This window comes from Colossoma macropomum, unplaced genomic scaffold (assembly GCF_904425465.1).
Source record: "Colossoma macropomum unplaced genomic scaffold, Colossoma_macropomum, whole genome shotgun sequence".
Taxonomy (NCBI): domain Eukaryota; kingdom Metazoa; phylum Chordata; class Actinopteri; order Characiformes; family Serrasalmidae; genus Colossoma; species Colossoma macropomum.
The window spans coordinates 23,508,732-23,526,857 of record NW_023494801.1 but is presented as its reverse complement, the minus strand read 5'-3'; the positions used below and the strand labels follow the sequence as shown (position 1 = coordinate 23,526,857).

Below are 18,126 nucleotides of genomic sequence, written 5' to 3'. Positions count from 1 at the left end.
AGGAAAAGGGCCTCAGACTAGCATAACTTCTTTTGAGGAAGGCCTTGTGGGAAGTCTTTGAGCACAGCAGTGGAGATATTAATAATGTCATGACAACTATTAGTTTTGCCTTGCCTCGGTTTTTGTGCTCCATTTTCCTTACTGGTCCCACTGTGGTTTGGCCGTGGAGGCATTGTATTTAAAGACACCCAGAAACACATGAGCCAGCCACACACAGCGCGAGGGTGGGAGGTTGGGTTCATGAGCCACAAACGGCTAAAATAATAGGGGGTTTCGTGTGTGAATATGTATATATAGCTGAGACAAACAGTTGAATGTGCTATGCTGTTAGATATGCTATGCTGAAGTGGTCAACCACTGCCTGTCTAAACCCCTAACAAGCACATACACACAGACCGCTTCTGTTTGTTTATTCACACAGCAGAGTGCATGTTCAGTTATCTCACTGACATGCAAAGAAGAGGGAAGGCAGAATGAATGGAGGACAGGAGAGGAGGAGCAGGTAGAATTTTAATGAGGTGAATTATCAGCAAGAGATTGGGGAGGAATAGATCTTGACAGATAGCAAGGCGGATCTTTTAGCGCCGCTTTTAAAGTAAAGCGGGAACATATCCAATAGTTGTTGAATCACAGAGTTCTTTGTTGAACATTTTCGGAAAAAACTGGCCCCTGGGATAGCAACCATAGTCATACAGCATCTTTTCATGTATAAAAGTCCTAAAAAGAGTAAGACTGCACCAGAGAGTCTGCCATTATGAAATGAAGGCAGAAACAGAAAAAAAAGGAAAATTAAAATATGTGGCTTGCCCCACAGGCTGCTGCGAGAACAGTGGATTCGAGCCAGATACGAAAGGAATGAGTTCATATACGTGGAGAGACAGGAGCCGTATTCGGCAGGTAAGAGAATATTGTCTCTCTCATTCTCTCTCTCTCTCTCTCTCTCTCTCTCTCTCTCTCACTATGTTATCTAAGTGGAGAGACAGGAGCCATATTCAGCAGGTAAGAGACTATTCTCTCTCTCTCTCTCTCCCTCTCTCTCTCACACACACACACTGTAGCACTCTGTTTGGCTTCTCTCTCTGTCTCTTTTTTCCTCATTTTTGTAAGCAACATGCACATACCTTTCATGCCTCACTTTTTTCTTGTTCTTCTGCTCTGGTTATGTGCCAGGGCTTGTCTGAGAGTCCAGCTTCATTGTTCATCACTCTGGCCTGCCAGTGTGACACATGATCCAGGAAAACCACAGGCATGAGACCACAGAGCTCTCCCATCTCACCACTCCTTTTCCCCAGGCTCAGAGTGTGCTCTGAGGCCCTACCTTCCAGGAGCTTAATGGACCCAGAGTTCCAAACTTGTGGGATGTGTCAGATAGGATTACTGAGCAAGCGCATCTGGCTAAAGTACAGCTTCTTACATTACGACAATATTTAATGTCTCAAATAGGCATTGCAACGACTCCTGTAATTGTCCAACCAAGTATTTGTTCCATAACCAACTGCTCAACTAGTAAAGCACCACTCAGCATTCAGCATTCAGAGAACATTACCTATATAACAAACAGAAAAGAAATCCCTGTTTACTTGGAGACTGTCTTTAGAATCTGGCTTATTTAGATATGCTAGATATAGCACCTGAAACATCAGTGTTCCAAGTTTATTTAACTATTTCAGAAAGTTTGACTTTTTATTTACATACAGTCATAGTGGTTAAAATATAATTATACATATAGTGCAATATATATATATATAATATAGGTATGAAATATAATTAAATTTATAACACTGAATATTGGCCCAACCCAAGGTTTACTTGTAAGACTGTTTGTTCATTCATTCATTCATTCATTTATTTATTTATTTATTTATTTGCCTTTGTCTTTGCTGCGGTCTCATGGTCATAATTATAAATCAAATGGATTTTCACATTCTCAAAAAGTGTGGTGTGTTACACAGTGTCATCACAGTAACAGCCAAAACCGGACTTGGCTACATTTGTGGATTGCACTGGCCAAAGTTATTGGCCAGTACAGCCTCCTCAACCTAAAGAACAAAGTACAGATTTTACATGCTGCCGTTTAAAAAGCTTACCAAAACGGAGCTAAGCAAAATCACTCAGCATCTAAATGTGTGCTAGAAAATTCTCCCGAATGCAGCATTAAGCTTGATACATTGTAAAGTCAAATTTGCATGTCGTGAAGAGTGGGCATGCTGGTTCACTGTTGTAAAATTGTTTGTAAATTTATATTGTTTTTTGTACCAAATTCTCCAAGTTTTCCCTCTTCCATTTTTTGCCATTTCTGTTCATGGCAAAAAAAAAAAAAGATCCTGTCAGAATCCAGTCCTGGTGGGCCACAGCACTGCACGTTTTAGCATTCTAGGTCTCTTTTATCTTCTCATAGTTCTTCTCGTATATCTCTCTTGATTCGAGTCATTGACTAATTAGTAAAGTCATTTCATACACTTCATACATTTTCAAACACAAATCTCTGCAAGATGTGGCTGTCCAGGAGTTTGACATGTTTTTTGCTTTTTGGACTTGGATTACCCACCTCTGATTATGGTAAATACTTCCTCCCTCCAGATCAGAGAAAGTTGTTTATTGATTAATTTTAAACAATGCTATTGTTTAAAAAAAATCCAAAAAAACAACATTTTTCTTTTTTATCTGTTTATCATTCAGGTTGAGGAACATTTTTGAATTATACATATGAGGGTACAACTCACAGTATTCGATTACGTCATTAAAAAGACCACATTGCCGTGTTGGTAGGCGAGCTATAACTCTGTCTGTGCTCTGATAGTGCTTGTCTCATCACCAGTACTGCAGTTACAACCCTGCAGGTGGATAAAAAACAAGAAGCTGAAAAGATAGGTGGACGTTTTAGATGCGGTCTCTAAAAACGCTATGAGGAAAAGATCGGCTAGAATGGTGGACTGCATCCATATAACCTGCGTTTCTTCAGAGTTCAGAACATTACCATGCGCAATTGAATACTATGAATAAGCAGTTGTTTTTTGAGAGCTACTAAGGGACCCTGAGCCAAAGCTAACTGGTAAACAGAGGTAAATATAACTTCAGAACTTTAGAATAAATAACTTTCAGTCGGTCATCACTGTGTCATTTCATCACCCATTTTAATTATTTTTTTGATAATGCAATTGTTACCATATCATCAGTTTAAACAAAAAATAGGTTATTACATAGGGCATGTTTAAAAGGGTTTTGGGCTGTTTACTTTAAATATATGATTATACCTGGCTCCACCTATCAGTACTATGTTCCACAGTCCATAAAAGTGCATTAATACAGTATTTAGTTGTGCTCTCATTAGTGTGTGTACGTCAAGTATTTTGCCATTGCTGTGAATGTGCCTCAGCCAGTCAGCTTTTATATCTTGAAGTTGCTATTTTATACTTTTGTGTGCAAATGATTAGCACATTAGATTCTCTAATGACTGTGGGGTCGAGTGGGCAAGGCAGTAGAACGAGAGATCAGATGACAGATTACGCTCTCTGGCTAGGTCTTTCCTTTCACTTTATCTTTCTGTCTCTGTCTCTCTCTGTTTCTCTCTTTCTCATGCTTCCTGTGTCTGTTACATTTTCTATATTGGTATACCAGCATTGATGTCACACTGTAATATGGAGTTTCAGTTTGTGATATTAATAGATAATAACCAAGTAAACTATGTATTTCATTTGCTGGGTGCTTTGGTTTGGTTTGAAAGACAGTTGAAAGTTCAAAATACATACAAACTAATGCTATAATGTTTTAGTAAAGATTTCTTTTTGTAAATGTGGTATCTGTTTGGTTAGTGTTTATAGTAATGTGTAACATTCCCTTTGATATAATTTGATTATTAGAAAACAAAACAGTCCCATCAAAACATGCTATGTTTTTTAGCAGGTAGTGGTGATATCCAGAAAGCATGAATTCATTTACTAATGCAAGCTTATACGTCATCTGATATATTATAATTATTATTTTTGTCAGAATATTATGATATCAAACGGCATCAGTACCTACAGCTAACCTGTGTAGTTGCTTTTGTTCGTGGTCCAGAAAACAAAGCCGAGCAGTGTCATTCTTCATCTGTTGCGCCTAGCTCAATTAGTCTAACAGTCATTCTGTACCATTAGCCTGTCTGCATAGCCCACCAGGGGAGCCCTGCTGCCCTTTAGTGTCCTCTCTTTCTCTCTCACTTTGTTTTTCCTCCCAGAAGCTGTTTGTTTTCTCACCATTAAGATTGTTGCTTTTAGTTCAGTTATCTTAACCTTACTTGGTCTTATTAGAGCATGTCTTGCATAAACCTGTATACTCATCACTTGCTGATTGTTGTGAATCTTTTATTCCTTTTTTCCTTGTATTTAGTTGTGGCCAGTTTTTACCTGTTGTTCACGTCTCCCTGTATCACACGACACTACCAAGCTGGGAGCATGAATGCTAGCATATGCTTTCTTTGAGATAAATGAAGCCAGCCACTCTTTTGGAGATGCTGCTAATACATTAAACCAGGGTTTGAAGTCTTCCACAATAGTGCCAGTGCTTAAACGGTTGCACCACTCAGGAATCTCTGCATACATCCATCTTTGCTGTCCCTATAGACTGTTAAAAATGCAGCCAAAACTACACATTCAATGTTTACTTAATAGGGATAGATGTATGAACATAGAATATTACAAAGATCTGTCAGATGCCAGATACTATAACATTTCTAAAGATATGCTATTTTTTTCAGGACAGCATTGTAAGCATTTTTGGTTAAAGGCAGGCCTAATGCATCTGAGGACCTGAGGAACAGCAAGTCCCTAATGAAAGATCTGCCAGCATTAATTATCTGCCAAGGTTTAATTAGGGGGGAGTCAGAGCAGAGGGCTGGGGGGAGAAACCTCCACTAATATGCAAGAGCTGATCAATAATGCATAAGACATGAAACTAGTTTGGGATCAGATGGATATGGTCATATAGAATTTAGCACCCTTTAAATCATTGTACTGCTTCTATCAAAGCCTTTATCAAGGTGAATGTCTGTTGGTCTATGTATCTAACACTGTTACAGAAAATTTAGACCTAATAAAAAACTTTTTTTTTTCTCTCTATTTTTAAATTATTAAATTACATCTGTAGCACCAAGAATTTAAGTTATGCAATGGTCATGGTAAAAATGGCTTACTGATGTAAATATTAGGAGTATAAAAATGCATCAGTGCATCATGGTGTATTGATCTGAAAATGGTAATTCAACTGCATCGGTTTTGGAATGTTAGAATTGATTGTAACAACATTCAGTAAAACACACTGTAAAAAAATAATGCAACTTTTTAACTTCAATGAGTAACCTGGTTAACTTAAATTTTTGAGTTCACTGAACTTCTAAAATGCCTGTTGCCCATGACTGCTGAGATAGGCTCCAGCTCCCCCCGCGACCCAGAAGGATAAGCAGTTTAGAAAATGTGTGTGTGTGAACTTCTAATATTAAGTTAATAATTTGTGTTTGAAAATTTTTATTTTAACTAAGTTACTTAATTTTAATTAAGGCCCAAAATATTCTTGTGCTATTGCTAAACATAAAAATATTAAAAAGAAAGAAAAAAGGCTTATGCGTTGTTTTTTGTCTGTATTCCACTACTTTGTAAATAGTTGTTCCAATTATACTAAGACTCCAACCATCACATCCTTCTCTATATCTTTGCATATGTATGTGTGATTTCCCCACATCGCCATCACACTTTCTCTTGGAGAACATGGACGAAGAAGCTGAATAGTGGTCCTAAACACCACTATTTTTAGCTGCGCACTTTATTTTTTAGTAGGAAAACCTGCTGCTTCTTTTGACCTCATATACATTTCAAAATGTTACTTGATTTGGATAATATATCCATTTTCAACATTTTTGATAACATGGTTCGAGCAATTGATTGATTAATCAGTTAATCATTTACATTACTTAAGTTAAAAGGAATTATTCAGATCATTGTATCAAATTCAGTCTTGGTAAAATTTGTGCTTTTATGATGCGTTGAATTGTAGCCTATACAATCTGAATCAAACTGAATCATTCTGATTGGTTAAAGATTTATACCCCTCATGAACATGTAGGAGTAGAACCATTATGAAATGCATGCTTCTGTGTCTGCATTGACTACAGTATTTGTTTATATGGAGTTACACTGGACCATGACTGTCTATTATATTCATATAGTGGCACCATTTGCAGTTGTCTGGTTTGTATGTATTTTTAAGTTTTTCTTTTTAAGTTGCATTGTGTATATATCACATCATCTCCATTAAATAGTTTCTGATTTGCCCCGCTTTATAGCTCTGTTTGTACCATAGGTTTGCGGAGGAGTTCTGTGCTATGTGGAGTTGGTTGGGAGGAATGATGTGGGTGCTGCTATTGTTGTAGGTGAACACATACATTGCTTGAGGCAGCAGCATAGCTGACCTGTGCTATGTTTGTGTGTTTCCCGTGACTGTCAGTGCTTTGCGCTCGACTCAATGCTGTCCTGTGTGCAGGCCTGGGCAGAGAGAGTGTCAATGCTGCCTTTTGTATTCCTCTCCGGGAACCACCACGCTGTGTTTCTTGTTGTTGATGGCTTGAGGTTCAGTATTCAGTGATGCGGCAAAAATGCTTGCTGGATTTACATAAAAGTCACATTTAATTTGAGCTTCTAGCTATGAAATGCCTTGCCTCCTTAAACGTTGTAATGGCAGAAGAAACAAAGATGTTAAGGGAAAGTGGTATTAAGTAAAATTGGATTAACATTAATTAACCAGACAGTTATTGAATGACATTGGGTGAAAGCTGCAGAGCCGTAATGATGGTTTCTATTCAATTAAGTGGAAGGCTAGCTGAGACGCTACAACACAGGCAGTTCAGTTATGGGGTTAGGTTTGCTGATGGTGCGAATGATCACTGTGGCTAGTTTGTGAATGTGCATGAACTTGCTGAGACAGACAGGCACTGCCTGTTGATGCAGATACAAAATCTGGACAGCCTCCAGTAAATTTCTGTGACTATTAAGGTTGGGCTGATACTGCAGTGTCTTGAGGCGTTGCATGTGTTTGTGGGTGTGCATGTAGTTAAAAACCTGACTGGTGATCAGTGAGAACCAGGAGAAGCAGTGTCAGACAGAACTGTGCTGACTGGACCTCCTTCTCATTTCTTCTAGCCTCAACTGGGTGCTGCATTACAGATGAGCAAGTGAGGGCCATTCTTAAGTTCAGCTTTGTCAGATGACCTCATCACTCAAGCAGGGTATGTGTATAGGAGGGGTGGAGAGTTTGAAGCCATGTGCATATACTAGGGCTAACAAGATCCTTTTAATTGCAAAATTGTAAATAAATAAAATAACAGTTTTATATTTTAATATAGTTTTATTTTTTAGATTTATATGCCCTTTTGGCCACATAGTGTTTTACATATGTTTAGGTTAACTCATTTTAAAGACTTTTTAAAGACTCCTTTTTAACTATGGTTGGAATATCTTCAAAGGCTTTGTATGGTTTGTTATTGTTCATTTAAACCTTTTTTCAATACTGATTCTGAAAGCTTGAATTTTGGACGATACCAAATGGATGTTTCTTCATTAAAAACTACTAAGGTTTAAAATGAGCTATTTGTAACTGAAGAACTTCACAAAGATGAACATCTAAAAGTGGGCTATCATGCTCATATTACTCACTCTACTGCCCTACACAAACACACAGATAAGATCATCACATCACATACAACAGCGTAAATGTTAGATTTGTTAGGGATCGGATCAGAGTCATTATTCTTTTCCCTTCAAATTTTTAGGGCATGCCCAAATAGCATTTTAGAGGCTTCAAATACTTATTTGTATTTCTAAAGGAGTATTTGTTCACAAAATCACCCTTTAAAACTATTATTTACATTTCATAAATAACAAAATGTTCAGCAGGTGGCAGTGAGATGTAAACAGTCAGGCTGACGCCTAGCTGCTTGCTATGATAGAATCTGCGATTGTAGCCCTCTTGTTCAAATACAGCTTTTGTCTCACTGAATAGTTGGAGTTAAGTTTGTTTTATTTATCACCATCACATTTTTAGATTGTTTTAGTCTTACCTCACTTCTTTATCATGGGAAGCTGCAGTGAAGACAACATGCAGGATGGGTTGACTTCAATCATACTTTAATCATTTCATAGTAATTTAATTGTTTAGCCTTTTTTAAAGACTGTGACTATTCGATTAATTATTAAAATGATCGGCAGTAAGAGCTTTGAGTGAATGTGTTTCTTGGCATGTGTGTATATGAGGAGGTCAAAGAGTTCTTTATTCTCAGTTGCCAGCTCTTCTGCGCTGCAGGGACAATGAGCCTTTTCCACAGCAGTATTAGCCAGCATTAATTCTGCTAGTGAAATGGAGCCGTTACTCATTCCTCTCCGTCTTCCTCAGGCCTGTGTTTTCTCTCCCAGTTTTACACTCCTGGTTTATGGCCGCCTGTAAATTGTCGGGGGTTTGACTCGCACTGCCAGCGCTGTCATCAGATATTTAAGACTATGTTTCAGTGGGGTCTGAGGCAGCACACTCAGCTAATGACATTTTAATCGGCTTCGTTTTGCATGCCAACAAAACTGCAAGGAGACTTGTGAATGTTTGAAGCAGACACTTTTGAAACATGTGCGATTTCATCTGCAGAAGGACTTGCAAATGGAACAATGCTGCTGGAATGAGTACTATCCCAACAATGTGGAGCATCTGGGGCATCTATCGAGTTTACGGTATGAGGCTTATGCACAGGGTTGTTCGGGACTGGGGGGGTTGTGATTAGGTCCGACAGTGCCTCTGTTGTGGAGGGGAACAGAATGGGTGGTGTGTTGGATCGTGTGTGGAAGTGCTACGCTGGCATGGAAAGACAGTGACTGTGCACTTCTGCTCTCGGCTCAGATGGATTGATGAAGAGATGTCTGTGACAGTAACCAGCTGGGGCGGAGGCAGTGCTCTCCAGAATGTGTGTGTGTGTGTGTGTGTGTGTGTGTGTGTTTGTGTATATGTGTGCCAGAAACCCTGCCTGGCTCAGTTTTTTCCACAGGGAAAAGAATAAAGAGAGAGTGAAAGTGAAGTAAGAGAGAGTGCTCCATTGAATGAGGGAGTTCAGCAGTATCGGGTGTCTGTTGTTTCTGCCTCCCCTTGTTTACACTCCTGCCTGAGCATTAGGTTAAGCGATAGAGGTTCCTATGACAACCCGTCTAAGCTTGCTTTCCCTAAACCAAACATACTGGCTCCTGCTGAGGTAAAGTCACATTCTCACAGTGCTCAGTATCAGGAAGAAGGAAATGTCAAAACACACATAAAACCATTGATGTGTGCATATTAAAAGGAAAGAAAGATGTGGCCCCGTGTGAATATATATATATATATATATATATATATATATATATATATATATATATATACATATAAGATGATATGCAGTGTCACAATGCATGATATGTGTAATAATATTTAGTTGTTTTTTTTTGTGAACAAGGTGGAGTGGACAAAATACACACCATCAAACCAGGAGCGACTGTTTGTATTGTTTAATATTAGCCTCTCAATTCAGTACGAACAGATATTGAACAATACATTGAAAAGACTGGAGCAAATAAAGTACTCAGTTTAATACTGATTATATTGCATGTAGTATAATAAATATCAAGTAAGCAAGCCAAAATATTGCTTCATCTTTAACTGAAAATTAAAGCAGAGAGGAAAGGCCAGCATAACATATCAGCGTGCATATGGAGAAATATACAGTACTGTGCAAAAGTCAGAGACCATTCTTTATGTTCAAGTAAATGACCCAATCACATCCAGTTATGCTGAGGTCTGGACTCTGGGGTGGTGAGTCCACAAAGACAGCATTTGCAAATTTTCTTTTTTTTTTTTGGTCCATTTCTTTTTCTCAGTAACAGCTTCTTCACAGCAACTTGCCCATTTCTTATGCAAGTAAATTATTTTATATCTCATCTGCTCAAAAATATCTTCTGAAAAAAACTTGTACATGATGTCCGTTTTGGCTGAAAATTACCACAGTATGGAAATACGTTTTTTTTCTGTATTGGGACTTGTATTGGCATGTATTGTAGTGTATTTTAAATTTGAGGAAGTGTATGTATATTTTGGTTAGAGTGGTTTAGCCAGTAGGGCAGGTCTGAGAAGCACTGTGTGTGGACCCAGCATTGATCGTCCCACTCTAGAAAGCTATTGATCGCTCTGCCAATCCAAGGTGAATAATTTATGGCTGTCCGAGACAGAGACGCCTCAGAGCTAGGTCCCTGTGTGTGTGTGTGTGTGTGTGTATGTGTGTGTGTGTATGTGTGTGTGAAGGTTCAGGAATGTGGAAGACTGGGTTTCTGTGATAGCAGGACACACCGCATGCAGCTACATTGGAAATCCCCCTTCTCAAACTCCACTCTTTCTTTCAGTCTCACTCTCTCTGTCTTTTTCTAAAGAAACTTTTGGTTTTAATCCTCTGTCTTATGTTGGCCCTCTCCTGTGTTTTCCTGCCTACCATTTGTGTGTCTTTAAGTGCGACCCCTGCTGTTCTTCTCTGCACAGGCTACAGGGAAGGGTTTCTATGGAAACGTGGGCGAGACAACGGTCAGTTCCTGAGTCGAAAATTTATTCTGTCCGAACGGGAGGGAGCGCTGAAATACTTCAACAAGCATGACGTGAGCTACCCTTGCCATCCCTCTCTCTCTTTCTCTCCTTCTCTTGTTTATCTGTGCCTGTGTGACGCAGGGGTGCTTCGCCATGCATTCGTGAAGTTCCCCTCATTGCCACAGGTCAAAAAATACCACTGGAAATGTTGAGAACATTGCCATTGTGGAACGCTTGATTCTGTTCTTCTCAGCCACTTCTCCTTTCTAGGGTAGACACACTATTAAAAGGCTTTCTTCCGTTTTCCTTTTTTTTTCTTTCTTTCTTTCTGTCACAACCTAGTTGATCACTTCTAAAGTGCAGATTGGAAAAGGCTACACTCACTGACCTTTCCTGAATTTGAAACCTGAAACAGTTTTGATGTAAAACTAGATTATTTAACTGGTCATGCTCGGTGTACATATACCAGAGTAAGAAGTCTGTTTTTAATTGTGGAAAACATAATAATCAGATCATGTTGAAATCTGGCCAAACCAGTAATCAAAAATGACAGTCTTCCACTTAAGGTTTAGTTCAGAAGCTTGAAAAGATGCATCTGAAACAGCACTCCTACCTGAAGGATTATATGGAGATGCATGTGTGTGGGTGTGTTGATGTCTCTTTTAGGCCAGAGAGCCCAAGGCCTCGATGAAGATACAAACCATCAACGCCACCTTCCAGCCTACAAAGATTGGCAACCCTCATGGACTCCAGATAACCTACCTGAAGGACAACAGTACCAGGAACATCTTTGTGTACCACGAAGATGGGAAGGTGAGGACCAAAATCCCTTAAAGCCCAAGAGATCCTAAATCTGTGTTTTCTTTCAAAGTAGGTTTATCTTGCTCTTTTGGGTATATGGTACACATGTACAAAGTATGTTCTGTGAATAACTTTTCAGTGTTCACTGACATGGTTTGTCCCACCCCCACAGCTTTACCAAAACTTTGTTCCCCTATGACTTCTTTCTCTCTGTTCGAGTCAGAAACATACAGAGAGAAAACTATTAACAAGCAAAAGCTAACTTAGCGAGTAAAACTAGGCTGCCAAGCTCACTTATCTGTCCGTCCATCCATCTGTCCATTCATTCGTTCAACCGGTCCCTGGATGCACATCTAGCAGTAAAGTGAATAAGAACCGTTTTTAAGACACCACCATATAAAAGCTGGCAGGGTTTTATTATATTTTTATCTTCAAACTTTGCTGGATGTTTAATATAACACTTTTTACAATACAATTGTACAGTTTTGTATCACACTATTGTATTGTATTTACACTATGTTCTCTATTTCCACACTTCAGTTCCTCACTTGCATAGCTACATGCTTTAGTGTCAAAGTACTTACTGAATGAAATGCATTTTATTTACTAAATAGTCTTAAAATTGAGTCTTAAAATTAAATACTAAATAATAGATCTAGAGTCTACATAGTACATATATTCAGATTACTGTTTTATTCAACTAAGTTATGTTCTTTACCTTTTCAAAAAAAAGAATACTAAAACTTGGGACATGCATTGATCGGTAGAATAAAAGTCAGTTTATTTGATGTTTACTGTCTGAAACTGATCCAACATTGTTTAGCACAAACTACAATATGTTTTGCTGCAGAACATTAGAGGGAGATTTGAAAAACTGGTAGCATTTGACTACCTCTACTGGACACAAAGTGAAACTGCATGATGTGAATAACTCCTGGACAACAATAATTTCTGTGGTCTGGGTTATTCCACATCAGGATTTTTAGGTAAGCTGGAGAACTTACTAAGACGAGGGTTGCCTAGTAATGTCTCTCAGCTCCCCTCCTATTGGACAGTCCTGACTTTAGGCTTATCTGACTAAAAATTTTGCTAAGTGAGAAGTTTTGCTGGAGTGCTTCTTGAGTGAGGTGTTTGTGTGTTGTAGGAAATGGTTGACTGGTTCAATGCCATAAGAGCTGCTAGATTCCATTACTTACAAGTTGCTTTTCCTGGAGCCCATGATGTTGATGTAAGTAAACCACAGCACACACAGAATGTACAAAAAATACTATAAATACTACAACACTAGCACCATCTGCCTGCCCATTCTCTTTAAAGGAACTTGAGGTTTTGTGGTTAAAATTTCATCAGCTCATGTCCTGTCTGTTCAAACTCTGTGCAGTCTAAACATAACCAAAATGTGTTTGTTCTCTCTTCACTCATCTAGCTGGTGTCCAAACTAACGAGGAACTATATTAAAGAGGGCTACATGGAGAAGACTGGTCCAAAGGTTGGGGCTGGTTTACTTCTTTTAAATGTCATTTGATAACTTTGCACATCATGGTTCTGCTCGAGTTTGACCTCAGGCCTAGACAGCACCATTTAAGCCTTGCTTGAGACATCACCAGCAGTATCTTGAGAGAATTTGTAGATGTATACTGAGAAAAGCGGAGTGTTAATTAAACAACAATCAACAAAATGCTTTTGTGTTTGTAAGTGCAAAAGGCTTTATGGAGGCTGTTCCAAGGTTTATGGGGGCTAATTGTCCCTGTTTTGTGTCTCTTCCAGCATACGGAAGGTTTTAAGAAGCGCTGGTTTACTTTGGATGACAGGAGACTCATGTACTTCAAAGACCCTTTGGTGAGCAACCCTTTATGATGAGACTCTGTGAAGACTACTAATGGGGCAGGGCTGGAAAGTGAGACAATGCCTCTTTTCAAAACTACTTTACTCAAAAATGCTAATGCTGGCAATAATGAATGAAAGCTCTCATGAGGCAGTTTGCATTATTCTGGCTGGTCACTCTGAAATTGTTAGCAATGTTATCCTGCATGGTGCACTTTGTGTAAGTGAAACTTGAAAGAGAAAATTGTAATTCGAGAGTTTTTGTTTGAAAACTGCAGTGTTCGAAACTAGCCTGTAACATTTGCTGTTTTGGAGTTCATAGCCCCAACTTCCAGGCAAGACTGTCATCCCCAAGCCAGCTGCATACAACCAGTTTTAACCGAATGGTTTAGTTTTGAGTTTGAGGACAGCGAAGGACTCTGGTATTCAGACAGCTATAGGAAGTTTGTTACACCACCTGTTTGCCAGCACAGAGAAGAGGATATCGGGTCAAGCAGGTCCAGGTCAGGTCCATGGAACAAAATTCCTGTTCCTGTCTTGTTACTAATCTTGTACCTATCGTTATGTCCTGTATTGTCTTGTATAGTGGATCTTTCTATCTTGGTTTAGGCACTGACCTTTGTTTGTGGCAATGACTTTGGCCTTTTTGTACTAGATAGTATAAATGCTCTGAGTGGATAAAAAGCACTTCTAGATGTAAATGTAGCCAAATAACTGCAGCCTTGATGAGACAGGGTTTGCTGTCTTTTCTCTTTGTGAATGGTTCATGTAGCCAGTTAGACTCATTCTGTGTTCATTGTCTTGGTGAAACTGCACTTATGCACTTGCATGCTGTCAGTTATGCACAAAGTCTGTCATTATGGAGCTCATAATGGCTGGTAATGGTCTAAATGCAGAGTGCTTACTCATCATGGGTGCTATTCAGAAACGTCCAGTAGATGGTGCTGTTAGATTTGCACTTGCTCAGTCTCAAAGCTCATTCACCACTTAGATCAGACCAGCAGCCATCAGGTGGTTATATTTATGTGCTCTTGAAGACCTTGGGTATCTGTAGCAGCTGGTATGTAAAATTAGGCTTGGTGTTTCTGAACAAGGTGTAAGATATTGCTATTGCCAGTAAAGTCAAATTTTTGTACAAAATTCAGTCCAAAAGCTTTCTTAAATATATTTATTAGGTGATAGAGGTGGGAGCACAGGCAAAATTAAAACCATGACCCTACAGCTGAATATTATGCAGCTTAAATAGGGCTGCACGATCAAAATCTGCAATTATTGCTCCAAAAATGCGATCAGCAATCGGCCAATGTATTATTTAGGTTTTGGCCAATCTTTGTAATTTTATGATGTAAATAATGTGTACTTGTGCTGTATTTGAGTGCTGCTGCTACAGGAATAGCAAAATGTCATATAATTATGGATGACTCATTGTGCATAATAGCGAGTTGCCTCATTACTTTTGATGCAGCACTTTATTTAATGTTATTTAAATATGATTGGTCATTTATGAATTAAAATATCAGTTTGACCAATTTAAATAGCTTTGGGTTTAGCTTAGGTCAGTAAAATTGACCAGAAAAAGCACCCATTGGCCAGTGTGGCTATAAAGAAAACAGAATCAAAATCAGCCATAAGAAATCATGATCAGTGCGTTCCTAATAACTTTAAGTAGGGCAAGTTCTTACATCTCACCTTATGAGTCAAATGTTCTGCTCTTTTGAACCAGTTCAAGCATGTGTCTCTCGCTTTCATCTGACAAACATAGTTGTTCATATGAAGCCTATTACTATCCTTCTTTTAATAACCTCTATTTAGTTTATGGCACTGCCCCATCCTTTTTCAAACATGCAGTGTTCGGCCACTTGTCAAAATGCTCAGTCTAGACTCAAATTTTTGGCTTGGCTTTAGGACCCAAGTGCACAGTCAGCTCTGCTTGTGTCCTATGATTTACTGCTCTCTGCTGATTCTGGAAATTGTGCTATTCTAGTTCTCCTGGACTGTAGTTCTGCTTTTGATATGACTGGTGGCATCTGATTCCAAACATAAACACACAGAAATTTTTCAACTTCAGCTAGTCTCTAGAATTTGATAAACCAATAAACACTTTTATAAGACTTTGCTTCTTCCAGCTAAGAGTAATTGGTCATTTGTTTAATTTTCATTTCATTTAAGGGTCTAGAGAGTTTTGAATGTTATCACTTCCTGTCTTGACTACTGCAGTTCTCTGTATATTGAAATCAGTTAGTCACTCTTTCTCCTTTGCACTTACTTTGAAATGCAGTTGCCATACTACTTACTGGCATGAGGAAGAAACCTCCTTTCAGTGGCTTCCTGCTAAATACAGAATTGATTTCTAGGTTTTATTATTTGCTTTTAAAGCACTACTTAACTTGGCGCCACTCGGTTTATCAATCTTGTCATTCCACCTCCTGATCTATTAGGTTCTCAAATCAATTACACTTTTTACTTCTGTGGTCAAAGGTAAAGGATGACTGAGCTTTCTCCACTGGACTGTGAAACAGTTTACCCTTTTATATCGGGTCTTACTCCACTATCGACACTTTTAAATCCTATCTTAAGACCTACTTTGAATCTACAAAAGGCTTGCAGTGCTTGTTTGTTCTGTGCAATAGTTTATTCTACTGTCTTGTCGGTTTTGTTTGTGAAGCAGGCAAACTTTTTAAACCAGTTTAAATTTGTATGTCTAATTTACAATAAGTATTCTCACAGTTGGGTAGTCTGCTAACTATTTGATGAGAGTGATGATTCTGTTTTTTGCTTAGGATGCGTATGCGCGAGGAGAAGTGTTCATCGGCAGTAAGGAGAGTGGATACACAGTCTTACCAGGCCTGCCCTCCTCCACCCAGGGCTACCACTGGCAGTTTGGCATCACCATAGTGACACCAGACAGAAAGTTCCTGTTTGCCTGTGAGACAGAGGAGGAGCAGAAGGAGTGGATAGCCGTGTTTCAGGGCGTGGTCAACAGACCTATGTTACCTCAGGAGTATGCAGGTAATCTCCCCTTTAACAGTGTGGATCTTACTCTTAACCTCTAACTCGGCTTTGTTTTTGCATCTTCAGGCAAAATGTCTTGTTCTACACAGATCATTAAGAAATATAGTGCTGACCTTTAGTGTGTTCCCTCTGAGAGCTTATGCTTGTGACATTAAAGAATAATTTGCAAATTTTCAGATTTCACCAACACAGATTTTTATGTGTGGATGCTTATGGCATTACTAAGCCATGTCTCAGAAACTCACATACCCATTCAACTGTTCATGACTTATAATATTTTATTAACACATGCATTCACAGTCATATGCAAAAGTTTGAACACAAAGTTTTAACACAAACTTAAATATGGCAATTTTCAGCAGCTTTTTTGTGCAGTTTCTATTATTTGCTAAGTTTTGAAGTTCGGAAAAAATAAAACATAAAATACAAAATGTACCTGAACTTCTGCAAAGGACACAATTTATGTTTTATTTTTTCCAGTATGTTAAATTCAGCACCATAACAGTATGCTAAAATGTGCCTAAGTGTGTTCTGTGTAGAGGATTAACTTGTTAACTTGTTTTCTAAGTGAAAAATAATAATAATTTGACCGGGGGACCCAGACTTTTGCACATGACTGTACACGTACATGTCAAATGCATCTCCATTCAGTCAGATTGAAATATATGGTGAGTAATATGCAAATGAGCTCATATACAACAACCAATTCCCTGGGTTGCTCCTTATTAGTGTTCTATTCAAAAGATGGTTGCTGCCTTAAAATCACAATGTTGATGTTTATTTTCTTAGAGGTAAAGTCAATCCAAGAAGACTGTTGTTCACAGTAATTAGCTCCCTGTGTTAGTTATCACGGTCAGGGACCACATGTGTTAAATATATAAATACGTAATACATTGTAGCAAGACAGTTAATATGATGATTTACCGGGCTAGCTTAATGCACAGGCTGGTGAAATAGGCAACTGTATTAAACTCAAAGGAAAAACTCGGGTCGGGGTTGAACGGAAGTGGCAGCAGTCCGAAGGGCGGCCCCTTCCCCATATGCAGAAAAGTAGGGACAAGCGTCGTCACAGTGTTGGGGGTTGGAGTTGTTCATCAAATGTGGCTTTAAGTGATGCATGCACTTAAACTTGTATAACACAAGAAATTAAAGTGCATCTGGGACTCTGAAGTGGTTTAGGGATCAGATTTAAATCTGTTTTAAACGTGTTTTGGCCACAGTTGCGCCAGGTGCAAACAAGGCCTTAGAGTATCTTAAGCTAGGATTTAGATCCGGTCTTGATCCAGTTCATTATGTATACGCTGTACTTTGAGGCATAGGGACCTCCAGCAAACATAGCAATCCCCAACTCAGGTTCTGGAGTACCCACGCCCTGCATACATTAAGCAGCCAGTTTATTAGGTATACCTTGTACTTATACTCATTAACTGTGTTAACAGGCACCTTACCATCAAGGAACACTTTGTAGCTTTACAATTATTAACTGTAGCCCATCTGTTCCACAATTCGTTGCCACCCTCTACCCTGTTCATCAGTGAATAGAACTAGGACTGCCGACCAAGTATTATTTGGATGGTGGATGGTTACAGCAGTGACAACAGTCACAGTAAACATCATTTAAAAGGCACCATCCCTGCTTTTAAACAAAACATAGTCAGTTCTGCTTGATTAAAATTGGCTGAAGCTACTTGATTAAAATTGGCTGATGCCAGTACCTAGTATGTGTACCTGATAAAATGGCAAATTAGTGTAGGTACTAGTGTAGGTATTTCTTAATAAACTGACAATTTTGTGGATGTTTTTATGTGGTATGTTTATTTATTTAACGTTACACTAATGAAGATATGATGACAATAGTAGATAATTTACTTACATCCTCAG

The 18,126-nt window shown here is 38.7% G+C and overlaps 1 protein-coding gene across 2 annotated transcripts in view; it reads left to right on the top strand.

Moving 5' to 3' along the window:
- Positions 1–18,126, top strand: part of LOC118820993 (arf-GAP with dual PH domain-containing protein 1) — a 45,664-nt gene that overhangs the window by 26,509 nt on the left and 1,029 nt on the right. The window contains exons 1-8 of one of the 2 annotated variants that reach the window (XM_036589378.1): positions 458–502; positions 815–897; positions 10,567–10,679; positions 11,275–11,421; positions 12,554–12,637; positions 12,836–12,898; positions 13,177–13,248; positions 16,014–16,242. In XM_036589378.1, coding sequence (XP_036445271.1) covers positions 474–502; positions 815–897; positions 10,567–10,679; positions 11,275–11,421; positions 12,554–12,637; positions 12,836–12,898; positions 13,177–13,248; positions 16,014–16,242 — 820 coding nt within the window. In that variant the 5' untranslated portion in view covers positions 458–473. Of the gene's footprint in view, positions 1–457; positions 503–814; positions 898–10,566; positions 10,680–11,274; positions 11,422–12,553; positions 12,638–12,835; positions 12,899–13,176; positions 13,249–16,013; positions 16,243–18,126 lie in introns of those variants that run through there. The other variant, XM_036589377.1, reaches the window with a different exon arrangement.